At 38.3% G+C, this 23,160-nt stretch overlaps 1 protein-coding gene across 1 annotated transcript in view; it reads right to left on the reverse strand.

Moving 5' to 3' along the window:
• Positions 1-301: 301 nt before the first annotated feature.
• Positions 302-23,160, reverse strand: part of cps1 (carbamoyl-phosphate synthase 1, mitochondrial) — a 50,513-nt gene continuing 27,654 nt past the window's right edge. The window contains exons 28-38 of the mRNA XM_062431304.1: positions 19,026-19,101; positions 17,770-17,847; positions 15,495-15,602; positions 14,217-14,306; positions 13,756-13,926; positions 7,250-7,324; positions 7,051-7,149; positions 3,604-3,663; positions 2,856-2,968; positions 757-886; positions 302-415 (exon numbers count right to left, since the gene is read on the reverse strand). Of these exons, the coding sequence (XP_062287288.1) occupies positions 302-415; positions 757-886; positions 2,856-2,968; positions 3,604-3,663; positions 7,051-7,149; positions 7,250-7,324; positions 13,756-13,926; positions 14,217-14,306; positions 15,495-15,602; positions 17,770-17,847; positions 19,026-19,101 (1,114 nt within the window). The remainder of the gene's footprint in view (positions 416-756; positions 887-2,855; positions 2,969-3,603; positions 3,664-7,050; positions 7,150-7,249; positions 7,325-13,755; positions 13,927-14,216; positions 14,307-15,494; positions 15,603-17,769; positions 17,848-19,025; positions 19,102-23,160) is intronic.

Here is a 23,160-nt window from a genome sequence, read left to right on the forward strand (position 1 = left end):
TTTCACAACTTATCTATAAAACATTAGTAAATTCATGTATTAACCAGTTATGAAGCCATTAGTTACAACTTTTAACCTTTATCGGAATGTGACACAATTTTTCATGATGCACCAACATCCTTTGCGTTTTGGTCTAGGTAACCCCTGACAGACTGCTACTCTACCCTAAAATAACTCACCACTTTCTTGACACCAGGTAATGGGAAAACAGATACAAGAAATGTATAGAAACTACATTACATAAATTTGCTACCACTTAACATTTCTGTTTTACAAAAGGAAACCAAAGGGCAGGGAAGTTCTAGATATGCTGGTCAGCACCTCTTTGTTGGCTTTCTTTCTGCCGGTAGTGGAAGAGGCTGGTAGTGTCAAGTTCACCTGCATAGCGAATTGCCTCTGCAAACAGCTTTACCACCTAATACACACAGAAAAACATTTTCAACCACTTTTATTAAATGTTAAGTATCAAGTAAAGTAGTTTTATAATTCCACCTCTAAAGTCATCATAAATGATCTGTACCAACCATCTTTAGGGACTAGGAACTAAAACATGCACTAACATTACACAAACCTCTCTTGACTCTAGAAAAACAGCTGAATTACTGCAAAATGTAAGTCTAAAAAAGAATCAAACTGAATAAATACATACACTGAATACATCATTAAAAAAATTGCTTGAAGTGAACATCCACTATATGTTACTCTAAGCTGAAGCCCATCAAATAAGACACAAAAGGTGGTGTGACATTTGCTGACCTGGTAATTAGTGATGAGGGGAACACCGTGGTCGACAGCCATTCTGCGGATAAGGAAGTTATCCTTTAGGTGCCGTGTATTGTTATTGGGCAAGTTGACTACCAGGTCAATATGACCCTCGTTGATCAATCTACAAAAAAAAGAAAGAAAGAAAAAAATGTCAGAAATCACATTATCAAAATACCTCAAGTGGCATATGCAATATGCTTAATAATATGCTTAATATCCCATTAAAAATCAACATCTGGCACTGCAGCTTTGGTTCCACAGTCCATATAGTGTTATCCCAATGGCTCTCACTGCCCCCCTTAAATAAAACTGTTGGCAGCAGGTTCCAGCAAAAGAGCTTAGATAAGCTGACAGTACACTATCTGCTTGGCACAAAATGACAGAGAGCCAAAGTAAACCAGTGGATGTTAAAGAAGATTATCAAGCTAATGTGACCCAAATATTTTACAAAACTTTGTATACCAAACCGGATGGGTTAGGATGCCCGTATTTCTTTGTTTCTACTGGATGCACAAGGAGGAAAACCCGTTACTACTACGTTTTTATGAACTCTTTAAGCCAACAGTGCTGTATGTAAGGGTGGTGCTACAGTGAGTGGTCTCTGCCCCTCAGTGGTCAAAAATAAACATTCACATCAGTACAAGACTTGTTTTATCCATCCATGTGCCATCTCTCTGTTTTTTAGGTTGTAGGGTCAGTCATTACAACACCATTTAATTTGTTTTAAAAATCCCATGCCTAGAAGAATTATAGCATGCAAATGAGGCGAACAACAAATAATTCTTAATGAGAAATTACATTGCTTATAGCATGTTTTCTATTGTCACAGTTTGTGAAGTATTTACATTAATTTGCTGACTCCTTAACTTCTTTTATATACTACTTACAGCATATTTCCCTCTCTCTTTATCACTCACACACACACACAAGACTGGCGTGCGTGGTGGCATAGAGGCCAACTCTTTATAGAGAGAAACACGACCTTTGTTGTAACTGTTGTCGGTCCTTCAAATGAAAAAGGCAATACTGAAACCAGGGCATAATTGTGTGTGTGTGTGTGTGTGTGTGTGTGTGTTCGCATTTCTTTATATCTTTGAGAGAAAAAATTCCAGTTGAAAACTAGTGTTGTTTTGACTGGTCCCCACAACTTCAGAGGGCAATTTCAGGGTTAAGACTTACGTTTTCAGGTTAAGGTTAGATTTGGGTTTAGGTTCAGTATAGGGTAAGAGTAGGGATTAGTAAGTTGCAGTGATGGGTAAGAGGCTAGGAAATGCAATATGTCAACGAGTGTCCTCACAAGCATATAAAGACAAACGTGTGTGTTTGTGCTGTTTTTGACCTGAGCCTATTAAATTCCCTTTACATTCGATTCTTCAACATATTCCAAACATATAGTCCAGATGGCTTTATTATAGCATGATCATGACTAGTTCATGGTATCATTACCTAAAAACTGCAGTCACAATCAGGGTGCATCAATTATTCTATGTTGCAAAAAACTTTGAAAAGGTTTTATTTCTCACAGCTGAACACACACTTAACTGAAGCTAAGTGACAAATAACATAACACCTTTGTCAGTAAGTCAGCTTTACTTTCAGTGCTATCAGCTATCATGTAAATTAATGTTGTCCTTGATTATCTAATACTAAAAATCATTACTTGTAATTTTCCTTTGTAAAGACAAAGATGCTTGAGCAGCGTTTTTGATTTCCCTTAACTTTATTTGGCATTGCTGTGATATTGCTCTGATATAAGACTTTCCTCATCCTCCCAAGTCAAGCCCTATTCTGGCTAATGCAATGACTGGACTTCAGAGTCTGCTGAATCTTCTTTGATCTTGTCAGCATATTACAGCGATAATGAAGGGGCTATGCCCTCAGATCTTGAGGCAGTATCCTATGCTGATCAGATATCCTTATTTTGAATCTAATGAATCACAATTTATGTATTACTTAAGCACAGCCCCAGGAAACCATAAGCAAGTCTGTGGCTTACGGGTTTGGCTCAGTTTTACATTGGCTGGCTTTGTTTTCCATGATTCCATTAATGTATAAAAAACTATTCAAACATCAAAATAATACTTCCCAACCTCTTAATACTGGGCAAGCTGCTGTTTCCTTCCTTCTCAGTGGGCCAGGCTACTGGAGTAGCAGGCACATCATTGGCACAAAGCCAAGCTGAGGTGGCTTCAGTGGCATAGAGCTAGAGGAGAGCAAAAGACAAATATTATAGCAATTCTCTTACACCCCTTGTATAATCAATACAGAATATACAATATTGAGCAAATTGAGATAAGTCTTTCTTCAAATGTTATGCTATGAAGGATTTTCCTAAAAAAACAGTGTATGGACTCATACAAAAATAATTCTTCTCAATCATCACTTATAATCCACTAGAAGTGCGGGGTGGTGTATTTATTTACTAGACTCAGCCCTCTGTCTGTATTTTCTTAGTATTTTGCTGTCTTTGGGACACTTCTGAGTGTCAATCTTTTGGCAGTGGGAGTGTAACCCCCAGCCAATAATAGTGCACAGGGTGCGAGGTCAGGATTCGTAGTGTAGAGACCATTTATCGTCTTATTTATCTAATTAACATCTTTGTTTTCACCAGCGCAGTGCCATTTGCTTTCTTCATTTACTCTCTTGCTCACTCAACCACCACTACTCTCTCTTTCAGAGGCCAACTTTGAGAGCTGAGTGTTTACTAACACCAACCAACAAATCCTGCATAGTACACCTTTAATCTCTAAGCTCCATCAACCAGTGTTGAAACTCAGAGGAAAATATGTCTGATCTTCAATGAGAAGTCTATAGTGTTTGAAGCATAAAGGTACTCACCTTGAAGCCTTCCTCTTTCAGCTGGTAGGCTGTAGCCAGGAAATTGGGTCGGAATGAATGCTGGACATATGAGAAGCAGACAGAAATTAAGAAACAAAATGTCATGGAAGCATTACAGTATAAATACAAGACGAGTATCAATTTTACATAAATCGCAGGAGATAAACTACATTACTTACTGTTCACAATTGAAAGCGAACTGTAACATGTATACACATTTAAAACTCAACTGGATTGCCATAACAGCAACAGTGACTATAACTCAGTAATGTCTTGTGTAAGCTACAGCTCATATACACATGTACAAGTGCTGAGACAACACCCTCAGGAAATGTTTGTGACCTTTCACTTTCATTACATTATGTAATAGTGGGTGTAACAGTAAACTGGGCATCGTGTAGCTGAAAAATTGATATGACCAACAGCGTGAGTGGCAACAGGGCTGGATGTGTTGTCTCTCACTCCGCTGGAATGGTTGTGCAGTCTGTCTTTTGGTCAGCCAGTAGAAGAGTTCTCACATTGTACATGTGCTTGCTGTGACAACCAACAGTGAGAGTGTATTACAGCTCAGGCAGAGTAATTTCAAAGCTTCACATGAACTCCAGTTGCATTTTTTCTACTCACTCCTTTCTGCTAAAACATTTTAAACTCATGTAAAAGTCTCTAGCAAACTAAAAAAGTAAATAAAGGCCAAGAAGAAGAAATATGTCTTTGGTTGAGCTGTACTTGGCACATTTCCATCGACTGAATGCATTCATGCCTCTATTGCTTTATCACTTCATGTATCATAAAACTAAATGGCAGCATTTACCATGTTTGCTTTGGAACTTTGGGTTTGGTGCCAGCTATAGTTTTGTTGAGTGTTATTTCAATTTACTTTGGATATTCACTGTTTATTTTAAAAATGCTCTTTTTATGTAGGTATTATTTTTTTCAATTTAGTTTTGTGTGGGTAAATGTGGAAAATGTGCTCATCCAGGTGTAGCCAGTTGATAGCATTAAGGCTGAGAGAGGAAACAGGTGCACAATGGCAACTTGCACCTACTGTAGCTGTTGTTGTTTTGGACTTGATGAGAAATAAATGAGCAGTTTTTTTTTACAGCTATTGTTTGTTTTTGTGGTCTGCATCAAACCCTGAACCCTGTCTTGTACCAAACTGTGGGCTAACTGTATTGTCAAATCCCTAGTTATTGACTTAATAAATGAATGTTATATGTTAATTCTTAATTAATGATAGAGCCATTAAGTAACATGATAGGATCATTTATTAACATTAGATTAGATTTAGATTAGATTAGATTATTTTATTTCAAATGTGTAAAAGAAGAAAAAACAAAACAAAAACAAAAACAACATATATAAAAAAAAAAAAAAAAAAAAAAAATAAAGAATTGATACATAACATTCATTCAGTAATTTGTTGGTGCTCCACTGGCAACATTAGAGCTCCATGTCTTCTGGGATAGGCCTTTATACAGTAACTTTTCACAGCTGTACAGCAGTTTCTCCAATTCTGCCTTGCTTGTTTGTGGCTAACTGAGTTGTCTGATTGGATGAGGAACACGGATCTCCAATGCTGGCTCAGATTTTCACTGAGGTTAATTGAAGTGCGGGCTTTACTGAGCCACCTAACAACTGTGGAGGCCGACCTTGAAGTTCCTTCAGCATAACAGTGCTGTGTGCCAGCAATGAAGGTTGCATTAATTCCACTTTTTAAATTACTTTTACTAGTGATTTCAGGGTTTCATTTTATTTTCAGTTTTCATTTTTATGATGATTTTTTTTTTCTGTGACTGATTATTATTTTCTATTATTCTGTGAGCGGTTTTTCATCAATTCAGCAGCAGCGAGATGAAAGGAAATGAGGGAAAAGAGAGAATGAAGAGCAAAAAGGTCCACATCTAGACTTGAACTGGGGACTTATTTCAGTATTATAAGCCCACCCCCTCCTTGTTGTCTGTGACTGGTGACTTGTGCAAATGCTATGATATTATAACCACCCCTGTATATAATTAGGCCTATTGCTCAAATTTAATATATTTTCAAAAATAAAATGTTGTTTTAAAATCTTTAAATTTAATTAGAACCCACATACACACAACATTGGAAAAAAGTGGGTTAGGGTTAGTAGAAAAGTGAAGTAATCTCAATCATTTCAGACGATACATTACAGGTGTCATCACACGCATGGCATTTGCTAAATTCTTTTTTGATACACCACTGTCTTATTTCCCAACACTGACACTACTTTCCGGAAAAGCAGTAGTTTCATCACAGTATATCTGCAGTAGCATATTGAGGCTACTACATCTTCACTTGATATACCTACTTGTGTGGGTGACAATACGACAGTCAGATTTCTCATAATAGCATTCTTACCACGCCCATATCAGGAACACTGAACCATGGCTACAGATAGTGGACTAATACAGCATTTCATGCACCTGTGTAAAACTGTGAAACTTGCTGCTCTCAAGCTGAAAGCCACAGTCTTTGTCAGCAGACTGACTAATGAGATTGGACAAATGTTTTAATCCTTCTACCACAATCTTTCTTGAACTATCGGAGGTAAAAATTTAACCAGTTTTGTTGCTGTGTTCTGAATCTATCAGGCTAAACTGTTGCTGCTTGTCAGCAATGTAACAGTGAATTTGTGACCCCAGGCATTTGCCTTGAAGTGGACCTGTTTCCCAAGAGTACCAATTATATAGCTACTGTTGTGAATGCTTTGTTGAAGCTGCATTAGTCAAACTCGCAGTTTGGCAACCCAGGGTGGCAGCAATTACTAAACTCATGTAATATGGTGTCATTAAACAGCACAGAGCTCAAACTGACTTTTTTCTGTGGCTGAGGATTGGGTATGGGGGGAGAAATGTTTTTGCAGCAATGATGATTCTAGATTTCTTTTGACAGAGCACTTTTCTTGATGAGGATGAGCAAAACGTTTTGCACTGAGCTACTTGCATCATTTGCTGTGAGATGGTCCTCATCACTGTGGGTAATTTTAAAATGAGGATCATGTTTGTTGGGGTTGTAATTTTCTATATTTTATGTCTCTGTTTTTCTCATCAATCCTGCATCACAACGTCAGGTCGACATTAAACTCAACTTTCAACTAAACTACAGTTTAGTTTTCTTCCACTCATCCAAGGTTTGTCGTCAATTCTGCGGACTGAGTGAATCAGAGGTATTTCAATTTCTCTGGGTAATGTCACTAGAGAGCTGTTGAAAGTCATTAATGGCACATGGCAGTCATATAACAGTTGTTACGAGTCCCATGAATCAAGGTGAGTGGTGAAAAGTACCAGTCTGGTATTGTATGTAGCTGATGGAAGATTTAGACCACCTGTTCAGAAGGCACCTCACATCTAGTGTCTTGTGGGCAGGAGGCACCAAAAGGAAACACAAACAGGAGGCAAGTGGACTTCCAGATGGCTGTAGTCTTACCTGAATCCCAATCAGGATGCCCTTCTGCGGCAGCTTAAAGCCTGTGGAGAGCATAGCCTTCAGGAAGGCTGAATAAATGTTTGGTCCAAAACAAGCTACCTGCAATAAAGCACATTGTGAGATATAAGAGAAATGACACAATTTGAAGCATAAACAGAATTAACAAAAGAATTGGGCCGTGTATTTCTGAGATACTTACTTCTCCAGTGGAAGCCATCTCACAGCGAAGCACAGGATCTGCATCCCTCAGTCGTGGCCATGAGAACATTGGTGCCTGGTGGAGGAAGAAAAGAAATTCTTCATTTGACTCCTGTTGATTGACCATGAAAACCTATCTTTTCCCTCCACTTTTTCAACAGTGGAGGTTTTCTAAATGAGTGAAATACCACAAATAAAGAGGCAATCAATGGAGAATAATTTCTGACATAAATTGTAGGAATGATGATGTCTTACAAGTCCTTTTAAATCATTTAAAACATGTCATGACCCACCATATCTGAAAAGTAGCGTGCCAGCATGAGTTACGTTTGCTTATGGACTGTGGACAATAAATGTCAAATAATATTTTTTTATTGATGAATAATGGTTCATTGAAACTAAGAATGAAAATGTTTACATTGTGACTTATTTCATTTTGTCTGAAGCAAACCACTTTGTTTTTGCTTGAATGAAAATTTAAGAGGACATCAGAGAAGAGAGCAAGACGGATGGTAATACATTAGAGACCTAAACAGATTAACACCACAACTGCTGGTGCAGACAGACTAAAAGGACAAATCTGAAAAGAAAGGAAGCTGTTCAGACTGCAGCTCACAACTCCCTTTTAACAGTTTGTTTGACATGCTGTCTCCACGGAGACTGAGCCAGAGGAGGAGAGGAAGAAGAAGAGAACAAAGAAAATAGAAATGGATATAGAGACAAGTGGAGATGAGGAGAAATAAATGAGGATAATATATAAAAAAGGAACAGAGGAAAGTGAATTAAAATATTTGAGAGAGGAAGAGATGGAATAAAATGAGAGAACAAAAAAAACACGGGATAGGGAAAGAGACTTAAATGACAGGAGAGGGGAAGGAAAAGATTAAATCATAAATTAACAGAGAAGATGGGAAGAATAATTAAAAGGAACGAACAAGAGCCAAATACAGTAGCTTCTAATTTTTGTAATTCAAGCAAATTAATGAAAGTATGGTGCCATCTGGGAAGTCATTGTTGTTTCTCAATTTAAAAGCAGACAACCCCTATTACCTTGAAAAGAGAGAGGTGCTGGTTAGGAGTGGTTTGGCTTTGTGTGGTTGGTACACACACACACACACACACACACACACACACACACACACACACACACACACACACACACACACACACACACACACACACACACACACACACACACACACACACACACACACACACACACACACACACAAGGCAAGGGCCACTATGGGGATTCATCCTTGAAACAGGCTATCTAATCAACTGAATGTAATGTTAGCATACTAATGTAAGAAGGGACGTAGAGAAGGGAATGCAGCATCGCTTATCATAGCTTTGTTCAAAGTGTCAGAGAAAGACATGGAGCTATGCAGAGATAAAATTACAGAATGTAACAAAGAGAGAAAATTAAAGGCAGAATTTAAAAAAAGAAAAAAAGAAGATGTATAGAATAATACAAAAATAATCCCTCTGTATCATCACTTATGACCCAATACAAGTCAATTATGTGTTTCTACAACAACTCTGCCCTCTGCCTGTTTTTGTTATTATTTTGCTGTACTCAGGATGTTTCTGGACATCAGCTTTTGGGGAGTGGGTGTGTAGTCCCCAGCTACAGCGCACAGGGTGTGAGGTTGGGACTCGTAGCATAACAAACAGGTTACACTGCTGTCTCCAACTCTTTCCTCTGCTGTCTGGCTTTGTCATGGAAATATAAAGAGCTGCAGTTCTGTGTGTCTGCTTGACCGAGGGCGGGGCTGAACTCCACACATGCAGAGCAGAGAAGCCACAGCAGGCAGTATGATGTGTGCACTTTAGCTGCATTCACATCAAAGCCGGCTATGTGGAACCTTCCCACAGGGTTGTGCGGAGGTGTGGGCATTTTTATTTGTGCTTTATAATGTAACTGTTGTGAAACAAATAACTTTTTATTTATCTAATTCACTGATTTGTTCTTGTTACCACCGCTCCATCTTTTCATTCACTCTCTCGCTCGCTCGACCACAGGTACTCTGTTGCTCATGCTCTCAGCCTATTCTGGTGTCATTGAGCTGGAGAGGGGGGGTCAACTTTGAAGGTTGTGTGTTGTGTTTACAAACAGCAACTGACAAATCCTGCATATTATGCCTTTAAATAGATGGCGAGGAACACAGAGAGGGAGTAACAGTGAGAGGCCACTTTTAATGATGCATTAAAAAAGACAAGGATCAACAATAAAATAAATGGTGAACGTTGAAAATTTATGAAATGCAGAAATTGAGTGACACAAAGACATTAGTTTGAGGGTCTCTGTGTAAATCCAAAACAGCTGATTTGTACATGATCCAAATAAAGATGGGCCTCCATTTTTTACCATTGCACTATCCTGATTTTTAATGTTTTGAAAATAACAAAAAAAATAACTGCACTCGGTCATTCATGAACAGAATTTAGAAAAACTCAATCACAATGGTGTCTGCCCTTATTGCAGTTGTGTGTCTATGGCAGAAAATATGTGACCGTCACAAAAACCGAGGCTCTGTAACCAGAACATCCTACTAACACGCACAAACACTACTTTCCCATCTGCGTGTCCCACACCGACCGCCCACTCCTTAGAGACAGTGGAATTGTGAAGCTCCACAACATGAACAATGTTATCTTGGGGCACCAGCTGAGCTACAGTGGAGAAGGAAATGAATAAAGTAAGACATTTCCACATAACATTGCTGCTCACATCCATTGCCTTGTTGGAGGCGGAAGTGGCACTTGTGTAAATGTCTATATGTTTGCAGTTAAATGGACGTTAACAGCTATATTTGTACTTAAAAAATACAAGAATCTGTATTTAATATGTGAATTATGGATATTTGATTCTAAACAATGGGAAAGGCTTCATTTTCTGAAGAAAATGTGCACTTGCTTGCTGTCTGATTAAAACTCATTTGGATTCTGTTTGTAAGAAAGCTTGATGGTTTTTGGTGGATTACAAGGTGTTTGCTAGGGCTAAACAAACAGTCTAAACTACCAGTGTGTAGGATGTGCAGCTTAGTTGCTAGGTAGTTGCTAGGGTAGTTCTATTTCTAGCATTACTGCTAGCAGTGGTAATAGCAGTGTTATTAGCGACAGCAGTATTTCAATTTCTTTATTTTTAAATAATAATAAAAGTTGTTTTAATGTTCAGAAAACCACAACCAAATATGTGTTCACCATATTGACCATGAACTATACTGAGTCCTCATTAACTGCCAGATGTTATGACATGCATACATGTTTTGTTCATGTTAACACTTGGGTTGTATAAATATGGCCTTCTCTAAAGCATTTACAGAAATATAAGCCCAGTGTGATGTTTCTCCTATACTGTACGTATATATTTTGAGTCACAGGGCTCACAAGAATCTATCTCAAATGTCACTGTAATGTCCTGCATGCCATAGTCAAAGGGACAAAACATCCAACAGTTGGAAGTTATTTTTCCCCAGCCAATAACTGTGCAGTGGGGACCAAACCACTTCCTCCCCCTCAAATGTTGTTTTGATGCTCATCCTCCTCTCAATCTCATAAATACAATGGTGTTATTGTTCCTGTGAGTTTGTATATACAGACAGAAATTACACAATGGGGACTTGTTAGTGAAAAGAAAACAACATGGCCTCAAACGAGGGACTGTCAGAGAGAGAAACGAGATAGCAAGAGCAACGAAGTGAGCTTGAGAGGGAATGAGAGGGATAAATGAAGATGGTCTCCCTGGATGGCAATGACTTATTCCTTGTGATGATACAGTGAGGATAGTAAAGGCTGAGAGGAGATATGGCACATTTTGATGGCACACACTTCAGGCTACTAGGCCTAAGTAAATTGTTTCACACATTATTGTGTGTTTACAGTGGGGTTTTGATGTTGAGACAGCAATTTGTTTAACAAGAGGAAAGAAATTAGCAATCCTTTGTTAATCAGTCATCATGTATTTTTGCAGGTTTTGCGGCATGGCCAATGTCAGTCAGAGGGTGTGAAGTCTATATCATAGACTCCAAGTAAACTCTGGAAGTCTTTTAAGCCTGGAAACTGGAGTATTCAGAGCTCTGATTAATATTCCTCACCACTGCGCAGACTAGAAATTGAAAACTTTAGATGGCGGGGAAGAGAGGGGGATTATACCTGCGTGATTGGCTCCAAACTACAGCCATTGTTACAGCAGCTCGGTTGTAATTAGAGGGAGAAATTACTTTGGAAAAAATAGCTTTGGAACAGCTGGCGACACGTAAACTCTCTCGTATCCAATCTAAGAAGTAAGCCTCACAGCCAGTATAAGAAAGCACCTACTACTACCCCCCCCCCCCCCCCCCCCCCCCCACCCCCCATGCTTAGGTACTGTAGAGGAAAGAAGCAGTAATTGCTGTCTTTGTTATGTGATCCAATGGAAGCTGAACTTTTAGAACTTGCAGTACCTATTAAGATATCATACATGCAGGGCTCTTTACCAAGGAACTAATTTTCAAACCATACATCATGCATCGGGCTGTAAGAAGTTCAGAAGAATGGTAATTAGGACTTGTAAGAGAAGTTAAAAGTTGCTTTTATACAACAAGCAGCTATTATCTATGAACTCACCGGGGGAGACCAGAAGTCCCTGGTCCCCTTCAACTCTTTTATTTATTTATTTTTGTTGGTGGGGAGGGGGCAATCAGAGGAATAGCTTGTCACTAAAATGAGAATATCTGGTTATTCCACCATAAGTGGGCCTGGGGTTAGTGGGGTCACTAACTTTGGGGTGAAAACCCTTTACTTCAGCTGGGTGGCAGGCAAGACAAGAGAACTTGGCTTGGGTCTTGAGGAGTTGTAGCATTAATTAACTGAAAAATAGCCTAAACTGTACACACACTGCACTCATACAGGACATGCTTTGTCACATATTTTTGAGAATTAATTCGTGTAAGACTATGGGGGAGAAATATTACAGGTTAGACTAATAAAACAGGGAGATTTGTATGAGATAGAGGAAAACCCTCGTACTCTCAGCCTGTCTGTCATGATATGTTCCACTGCCCAAACTGAGAGTGCACTTCTCATTGATCATGAATAACAGCGTTTCCACAATACGACACTCAGCTAATCTGAGAAAATTAGACACGGTCAACATGACTTTTGTTTGTAAATGTGTCAGCATATTCTGTATTTCTACTGCTTTTATCTACTAGGACAAAATGATCTGCTGAGTTTGCTCACTTTGGCCAAAATTAGCTGCATGACTATGACGCATTTTATTTGCTTGTTATTCACTGATGTGACTACTCACTGCAGAACCAGAATTGGTCTGTGAAATGGGACTTCTAACAACCAAATATGTGGGCATTTTACTGAAGGGTTATGCAGGTGTAAGACCTGTCATTTTGGACAAAATGAGCATTATAAAATAATCAGAGCCCCTCAGTCCAAGGTCATAAACAGAGTTGAGCAAACGGGCATTTGGTGAGAACTCTAGCTAATCAGTCGAGGACTGATCAAAAAACACTTTGGCTTTACTACAAAAGGTACAGGGGCTGAGCACATGGTCCCCCGGGGGCTTTCAAATGGGCACTTGATGACCATTGGTAACTTTGGCTGACCAAAAGGGCACCTGGCCCAACCAGAGTGGCACTTCGGGAGCATTTGGGCTGACAGTAGCAGCACTTGGGTGGCCACTGGACAGCTCAAAGGGGCACTTAGGCTGCTCAAGTATCTGTCGGGTGTGACAACAAAGCGACAATGAAGTGTGAAACTATGGCACATGTGGTACTTCATGTTTACATAAAACCTGACCTGAACCTGCAGTATGCATGTAGTCATGGGTCCAATCTCAAGTCAAGTCTTTTTATTTGTATAGCCCAATATCACAAATCAAAAATATGCACAGCAATAAAACATTCTTTATCCTTAGATCCTTTTGTCTTGTTCATGACACTATTTATGTCGTGATATCATAATCTCAGCCTGATTTTTTTCAGTACCCTCAGATTGCATTGGGTTAGGTCTCACATTTGGCCACTTACTGGCCACTTTGTGAACTAATTTCGGCTTCTTGCTTGCTATCCTGCACACTTTGTTGTCATCCATTTAACTGCTAAACACAAAAGTGTTACAGTCAGATCACATAATCACAGTTATCTTTCTGCCCTGTCTGACATTGTGCTGATTAACTGTTTAATACGTACATTGAGTAATTAAACAGATAGCCCTTTATAGCATTAGAGCCACTTATATAATACAGTATTGTCTAATGTCTAGATGTAAGCAAAAGACATAGGAATTGTGGTCCAAACAGTAGTTTGACAAGACATTACACATGGCAGAATTATCATAGCAGGAAAAGTACAGAAACTTGTCGCTAACTTTTATCCCCTGCTATCGCCTTCTTATTCATTTATCTAACAATATTCCTCCATTCATTCTGCAATGTTAAAAACTCAACTAAAGATTAACGAAGACCAGTTGAACAGTTTGAGCTATAAACAGTTATTCCAGTCTCACCTTGATGCCCACATAGTCAATTGGAATGATGGGTTTCTCCAGTGAGGGCAAGCTGGCCTCATCCAGAGGCTCTCCCACCATCACTTTGGTTGCCACATTGATAAAGTCCACACCGATTGTTTTTGACACAAAAGGGAAGGAGCGTGAAGCCCGCAGATTACACTCTATCACCTAAAAGGGTACACAATACAAATACTGTAATTTCAAAAAAGTAGAAAGACACATAAGATTAATGTACACGTTAACTAAGGCTAATCAAAAAGATGACCATACTCAGTGCAGATATGTACGCTGCCAATGCACAAACATATTGTACATACTGAGTTTAAGGCAATATTGATCACAAAAAACATCCAGCTTTGCAAACTATTCTGAACACATGGGGATTTCAATTCATGAGTGAATTGCATTTCTGCAATCAGGTGTGAAAATTCAGTCATACCCTGGTAAATGTTACTTACCATGACATCATTGCCTTTAACCAGAAACTGAGTGTTAAAAGGCCCGGAAATCTCAAATGCCTGTGCTATTTTACGGGTGGCAATCTTTACCTGAGGGCAAAGGAAAAAGAGAATACAGATACATATACAATATATATGAGGCTATCTGAACACCGTTTCACACCATATTATCTCTGTATACACTTATGGAGAATTTATTTTTGCATAATGTAAAGTCACATATAGTTATTCCATTTTGCACTCCAAACCCATGTCAACATGTTCTTTTAATGTATTGTTAATAACTACTTATTATTAAATGGAAGAAAATGGTCTTTGGGGAGATATCAAATGTAAATGCCCCCTTTTTTTACAGCCAACTGGAGGGGCGGGTCTGTGTTTAATAGACAGCAGCTAGCTTGTATTACACTGTAGGGACCAAAGTCCACAAGTCATGTGCAGACTGTTTGTTGTTAGCGATGGTATTGAAGAGTAATGACCACAACAGTATCTAAACAGACCAAAGTGACCTTTGCAGGTACATTTACCTGCTGTTTAATGTAATGAAGCTCAGCAGCTAATTTGCTACCTAATCTGAAAGCTGACATTTGCAATGCAAGATGTGTGTTCATGTTCATAAGTTAGATAATGAGACTTTAGCAGGAAAGCTCAGTCTGTGGCTATTGTTTAGCAGACTGCTGATGTTACTGCATTATGCAAAGACTTGATTGGCTGTTTGGAAACAAGATCACCACTTACAAAGATGGACAACTAACAAAATTCTGTTGAATTAATTCGAAAATAGAGGGTGCCATCATGAAATAAAAACAAAAAAATATATATAAATTAAACATTTCTCCCTTTTGGTCACTGATTGTTTTGAGTGGATATGTAAGCAATAGCCAAAAAACAAAAGCAAAAACGTGTTATCTGATTTCAGTTGGACTTTAAGTGCACACAGCATTGGAGTTAAAGTACTCAATCAATTGGGTCATTAAAAAATGATTCAAGGATTCAAGGATTTTACTTGTCATTCAGCCATGTAGATAAATGAAAGAGCAAAATACAGCTCAGGTCCCGGTGAATTAAATATACATCAATATATACATATATACAACATATAATAATACATACACATTAATATACTAATATATCAATTATGTATGTACACAAACACATATACTACATATATGCTACATATCTATATACACAAATCTGAGATACAATTGATGTGGTTTGAGTGACTTTGTGAACATTGAGAGTGACAAAAGAAGAGTTTCTGTGTAGAACATAACTGACCTTTTCTAGCGAACCCTGGCTAATAGTCTGGGTTGGCAGCATTAGAGTGGCGTCTCCTGAGTGCACCCCAGCATCCTCCACGTGCTCTGTTATTGCATGGACCAGAACCTGGACAGACACCCAGTGATTATGTCATACATGCTGTATTTACATCATAGCTCTGCTCCAAAACAGGAATTACTACTTAAAACAACTCAAATATTATAACTTTGGTCTGTTCCCTGATGAGAATTTTAAGACTTGGAGGCAGATGGCCTTCAGCCTTGATTAAATTATACCTACAGTATATCACAGTGGAAAATAATACACAAAAATACAGTGTAAACATATGGTGACCTAGAAAAACAGTGTGTGTTGCACTGTACACTTGGAAGAAATTAATAAACTGAGTAAGGTCAACAATTATTGAAAATCTGTCTGGATAAAGAGCCTGTATTTGTTGAAGTACCCAGAGAGAAACAATGTAAGTGGATATGCAGTGTCACAAGAATAACTTCCAACTTTTCACCCACAGGAAAGGTGTGGGTTCCCACAGCAAAGTTCCTCTGTGTGTGAGTGTGTGTCTAAAAATGAGCTGCTGTGTCATTAGCTCATTTAAACTGCTGCTAACCACAGCATTCATTAGCGCTCTTCAGATAGAGCTTGTAATTAATACGTATTATCTCTGACTTTTCTACACTCCCACACATATAATCACTCACTCACACACACACGCACACAGCCTGACCAGGAATAATGAGGCCTGCTTGGTATTCAATTAATGGACAGCTTGTTAATGTGATACTGAAGATAAAGGTATGGCTGTATTCAGGGAAAGCAGAAAGAGAAAATCTACCATACAACTGGATAACCCACGTTCAAACTGACACCCTTGCAATGACTCCCACAGCCTAACCAATAAAAAAACAGACAGGGCAGTTATGGAAAAGTACCTAGGTAGCTCTGTCGCCTCCAGCAATGTACAGTGCTAGCAATTATACACTTATATACATTTTCAGTTAAACAAGTTCAAGTTAAACCAGCTTTCTGTTACTTTTTTAAGTAAAACTCCAAAAAAGGCATCAATGGTTTGTGAGTTCTCATGTGTCTCAGGAATCATTAGGATGAAATTTTGTAAATTACTTTTTCGGTCATGCTCCCTAAATCAGCCCGATCTATTTCATATTTCCTTGTATGCCTTTCAACATCCTGCAGAAACAGAACTGCAATTCCCCCACCTTTACTAACACATTAGCAGAGCAAGCATTTGAGAATATTAAAGAACAATTTAAACTATTTTTCAATAACATTTTTTCTGTATTTGAGAGGATATTATTCTTATATGACCTCATTTTGGAAATCTGAATGCATTCAAGCAGAATTAAGAAGTACATTTTTTTCAAATTGTCCTCTTTAATCAAAGGTTTTCCTCGTTCAGTTATCAGTTATCAAATATTTATCCCTGTGCTTTTTTCCTTCAGAAGTGATGGAAGATGCAGTTTTTTTTATACATTTCAACTATGAAAGTCATTAGAGGAATATATCACAGAAATGTGAGTCATAAATTCTGAATATGTATTTATAGTATATATGCAAAGTACATTTATAAGAAAGCAACAAACAGCAGAAGAACACAACACAACGAAAAAGTAAGAAAATGACATAAATCTGTGGTGCATGTCAATCAGATATGAAAACAGTTTGTTGAACAAGAATCATTTCAATGCGCCCTGAACTGATCTAATCTAAAAAGAAAAATTAATTTAGTATCACCAGTTTCCTGCATTTTAGTTTTAATGTATTCCATTCTCTAAATCAGATCTGTCTGGGCTATAATGCCTTTTCACTAAAGATGAATGAGATTACTTCCACTTTATTAATCTGCTGGGCTCAATATCTGTTCCACCTCTCCATTTAAACGGAGAAATAATGGAGGACTGAATAATGGCAGTCTACAGAGATGAATAACAACAACACTGTTCTAACTGAAAATACGGTAAAACATGGTGTCAATATGAATAAAACAAGGACAATAATGTTTTCTCGGCTGTTAGACTGCAACATTAGATTATGCAAAATATGTTTTTGAATAAAACCAAACTTAATTTTTATCTGAGGTTTTGGTTAAGGCAAAACATGATAATACATGCTTGTTATATATTTAGCCTCCTTTGCCAAGTTAAGAAGCTGGCACTGCCAGGACCTACTCATATACAGAAAGGTAACATAATGTTGTTAAGGGGAGAAGAAAAAAGCTTGTACTGAAACTGGACAGAACATGTCGGTAATATCTCACCTTGCCATTTTTGGCCACAGCGTCCACTTCAACCTCTCTGGCACCGCGGATGAACTTGGTGATGACCACTGGATGCTCCTGGAGAAATGACAGCAGGAAGGTTATTCTATGAGGTTATTTTACTTCAATTTATGCCGATTCAATGAATAATAATAATAATGTTCATCAGCATTTTATTCATAGAGGTCTTTTAAAGCAAAAAGCACAATGTGCTTTCCAAGGTTATGAAATTCACAAACTACAAACAGAATTAAAGACAGATGCAAGAGGTAGGAAACAATTAGTAACAGTATACAAGCTTAGTATATCATAATAAAAACATGATAGGTGGTGGTTTACTGAAGTTTATCACTTCATGAATATTAATGGAGTGGACAAAATATCAGAAACACTTCTCACTACAGTGCACACCAGTACACCACCACCCACTACGATGTGTGAGAAAAGCTATGTTTGGGTCAACAGTCTGGCTGATGAGTTATGGAGCTCTTCCATAGCTTGACTGTTCAATTCACGCTGTAAAGAAATTACCCAGATGTTGCTCACGCTTCCTGATTGTTGGGCCCATAGAGCATGTGCACAAGAAACTTCCCTCGGCTAACCTCCACTAACTCGAATAGGGATACAATAATTCAATTGTACAGGCCTTCTAGATCTCTGATCATGAAATAAGTAATTTCACATCCCTTGATTTACAGACACCTCTTTCACAATGCAAATCAAGGTTGTTCTTCGGTCTGATCGCCGGCTTACATGACTGGCCACTGCAGCCTGACGTCAGGTTGCTTTGTAGCAAAAGTTCATTCCTGTTAAACTTCTTTCTGGATTGCTGCTGTGGTTTTTTGCTGAACCCCATGTTGTCCCCAATCCTGCAGCCTAAAGACACCACCCCCATTCCAAAAGATGAGAGGGCTGCTGTTTTTCTCACACTGGCAGACTTGGTGTGAATGTGGCCTAAGCCACCTGGGCATTCACTGAAGAAGAGATGGGCACACAACACTAGCCAACAGTGAGGCCAGCTGGTAACATCAGATAATTGAAAGCAGAGGGAGAACACAACAGGAAAATGAGAACCTGATAGTGTGTGTAAGTATGTGATGGAGAGAGAGAGAGATCACTTGCCCTAACATGTTTACTAAACAGAATCCAAGACAGTGAAAAATGAAAAACCAAGGTGAGACGTATGAAGGGAGTTCTGTGACGATGTGTGTATCTCACATGCACAGGCAAGCACACAGAGTCAACACTGTGCTCACCTGGGACACCTGGGTGGCCTCCTCCAAGAAGCGTTTCATCTCCTCTTCACCGTATGCAACATTCATTGCAGAGCCACTAGTGATGTGCAAGCATGGGGGGAGAGAGAGCAAGAGCGAGCAAGAGTGAGAGCGAGAGAGCGAGAGAGAGAGAGAGAGAGAGAGAGAGAGAGAGAGAGAGAGAGAGAGAGAAAGAGAGAGAGAGAGAGAGAGAGAGAGCGAGAGCGAGAGCGAGAGAGAGAGAGAGAGAGAGAGAGAGAGAACAAAAGGCCACAGGAGAGGAAGAGAAGCAAGCAAACAGGAGAATATACAAGCTTCAAATGATCGTTCAAAACACTCATTATCTTTCCATTGCATCACTATTACCATCGGGAACAAGGTCTGGAAACAGTCAAAATAGGGAGCGAAAGAGAGAGAGAAAGGAAAATGAACAGCTATTTAGGTCAAAAAGCACTCCAGGCTCTCGAAAACGAGTTCAGAACTTAGTCATTAAAAAACAACAGATTTAGGCTAGTTTTGTTGTGGTTGTTGTTTTTGATGTTAGACTGCTAGCTGCTGTACTCTCCTGTTTGAAGAAGATGGGATGAGAGAAATAGGACAAAGAAAGGCCACAGGCTTGGGTCTTAGCCTTGTTCCTTAGCTGTCCATTGCTCAGAGGTACACATATGTCCAACCCCCAAATGCACACTGGCCCCTCTTGTGTGTATGAGATTCAAACGCATTTACATTCAGGTATATTGTAGACTATGTGATGCTATCTAGTTTTTTAAAATCACTCTTCACTGAATTTTCAGTCCTCATTAGTCCACTCATTTAGAGGACCCTTTTTGAGTAATGCAGTTACACATATGATTGTTATTTTGAGTAAGAGAATTATATTATATGCAATATAATTTGCAGTTGTACTTATCAGAATATAGTAGTTGTGTATATTTATATACAGCGGGTAAAATAAGAATTGAACACATCACCATATTTCTAAAGGTGCTATTGACATTACATTTTCACCAGATGTCAGTAACAACCCAAGTAATCCACACATACAAAGAAACCAAAATAAATAAATTCAGAAATTAAGTTATGTGTAATAAAATGGAATGACACAGGGAACAAATATTGAACGCCCTTAGAGAAACTAGTCTCATGCATTGCTCAGGTGTGATTTTGGCCCATTGTTCCACACAAACAGTCTTCAAATCTTGAAGGTTCCCTTGGGCCTCTTCTATGAACTCTAATCTTTAGTTCTTTCCATAGATTTTCTATTCAAGTCAGGTGATTGGCTGGGCCATTGTAGCAGCTTTGTTTTCTTTCTTTGAAGCCAATTGAGAGTTTCCTTGGCTGTGTGTTTGGCGTCATTGTCTTGCTGAAATGTCCACTCTTGTTTCATCTTCATCATCCTGGTAGATGGCGGCAAATTTTTATCAAGAATGTCTCGGTACATTTTTCCATTTATCCTTCCTTCAATTATATGAAGTTTGCCAGTGTTGTATGCTGCAAAACAGCCCCACACCATGATGTTCCCACCTCCAAACTTCACTGTTGGTATGGTGTTTTTTGGGTGATGTGCAGTGGCATTTGACCTCCAAACATGGATTTGTATTATGGTATCCAAAGAGTTCAATTTTGGTCTCATCTGACCAGACTATATTCTCCCAATATTTCAAAGGCTTGTCTAAATGTTGTGCAGCAAACTTTAAATGCACTTCAACATGCTTTTTCTTCAGCAATTGAGTCTTGTGTGGAGCGTGAATATAGGCCATGGTGGTTGAGTGCATTACTTATTGTTTTCTTTCAAACAATTGTACCTGCTAATTCAAGGTCTTTCTGAAGGTCTCCACAAATGGTCCTTGGCTCTTGGACAACTCTTCTGATAATTATTTTCACTCCTATCAGAAATCTTGCGAGAATTCTTATGTGACACCCTGGTAATGAGACACCTTTTTATAGGCCATCAGTTGGGACTGAACCAGTTGATATTAATTTGCAATGACAAGTGGCAGGATTGCTGTTCTTTTCTGTTCTATTACTCATAGATTTTAGCTGGTGTTTTGGCTTTCTATGCCTTTTTGCACCTCCCTTTTTTCATGTGTTCAATACTTTTTCCCTGTATCTATGGTTTGATTTCTTTCCATGTGTGGATTACATGGGTTGTTACTGACGTCTGGTGAAAATTTCATTTCAATGGCACCTTTAGAAATATATTTACTGAGATAAATGGTGACGTGTTCAATACTTATTTTACCCGCTGTATATATATATATATATATATATATATATACATACACACACACACACACACACACATGCAACCATATATTTTCCTAGTATAATATAGTTTCTTATTTAGTTTCTTCACCTCATTCATTTATATTATTTTTACTAAAATTGTTTTCGTACCACATCCTGATTTAATTTCAACTTCCAAGAAAACAAAAACAATAACAAACAAAACAAAAAAAATACCTAAAGAATATCAACACCAGCTGTGTTTATAACATTCCACTAATAATTGGATTAATAGCCTAAGAATAAAAATGCCTCATGTAACCACTTTAGTCAGAAGAGACTGGCCCAATCTGGCCTGATAGGAAGGAATTTTCAATCATGTTGAGAGGGGAGGTGTAAACCTTTGATAATTTGTTCAATAGGAAAATATTAGAGCCTAATTATGATGTAAAACAATAATTTCTCTCTGGTTGGAATACATATTTACTCTCCGCGCATGTCTGCCCCACGTGGAGGTAAAATTAGGTGATGTGAATGAGTTTCCATGAGGGAGAGAAAGAAAGCAGTAGCAAAACAAAACTGGTGTGTGGCTGATACAACAGTCTTCCCCAGTTAGAAGAATGCAGGACAAGTATGTGTTGCTAAGTCTGCGTTCCTAATTACAAAGAACAGCAGAAACACAAATATTGTTCTCTGGACAAAATGTGGGTCCATCTTGAAAATTGTATTAACAGGTAGAACCACATCTTCTTCTTTTATAATTCCAGCGGATTAGACATTTCACAGCAGGCGGAACCACTTTGAGTTATATTGTGATTAGATGCTTTGGGGCATGTAAACACACATCTTATAGGAACACTTTATTTAGCGTCCATGTAAACAGTCAGAATTATCACAAAATCAGGTTGAAGAAATATTGTCCATGTAACTCTGTAAATCAGGCAAATGTGAAACAATGGCATCACCAATAATTGATTTCATGTACCTTTATGAAAATAATTTAGGTCATTTTCATTCTTTGGTGTATCCTCCAAATATCCCTCCTACCCTGCTACAATTTACAACCCCCCTCCCAAAAAACCTCTTTGTCATTCATTTAACTTGTCTATTCCTCCCCCCTTCCTCTAGTTTAAGCTCATCTTCTCTTCTCTCCTCTCCACAATTCACACGCACACGCACACACACACACACACACACAGTATATGCATTTCTGTATTATGTTGCAGTGTCTTGGTAGAAAAGTGAGTCACCTAACCCTTTAAAAAAATTATGCTATGTTTTTTAAAAAGAAACATATCCAAAAAATAAACTTTTAAGTTATTACATACCACTGATACTTCAAAATTTCAAAATATGAAGCTGACATCTGACATGGACATCATAGGGGAGTTGTTTTTTTGGTGTATAAACATTTGAGTTTATGGATATTAAGTAGGATAAGAACATTCAAAAACCATTATCAAGTATGTCAAAGGGGAAGAGTGAAAACACATTGGGAATATAAAAATCAGAAAGAGTTAATGCTAGAGGAGGAGGAAGAGGCGGAGAGGTAGCTAAGATTATGAATTAAAAGTATTGATATTTGATATAATTTAATTAATGGTTTGTAATGTTTGCATGTTCATGACTCAAAGTTTTCCTTATTTTGCATGTAAAACCATTAAAGTCCCACACTCCATTATACGTTTATTTTCAATGACGCCAAAGCTCTGCTGAATACAGGGTCTCATCACGACATCTGCTGGACAAAAGTGTTACTGCATAATGTAAGGGGCTATAGTGTGCAGTAAATACTTTAATCATTACTAAAATTATATTTTCACTCAATTAGCAATAAGTCTGTGAATGAGTTATTATAAAAGCTTACAGATTTTCCCCCCCCTCAATGCCACAGTGAACCAGGAGTGCACTT

This window comes from Scomber scombrus, chromosome 13 (genome assembly GCF_963691925.1).
Source record: "Scomber scombrus chromosome 13, fScoSco1.1, whole genome shotgun sequence".
Lineage (NCBI taxonomy): Eukaryota > Metazoa > Chordata > Actinopteri > Scombriformes > Scombridae > Scomber > Scomber scombrus.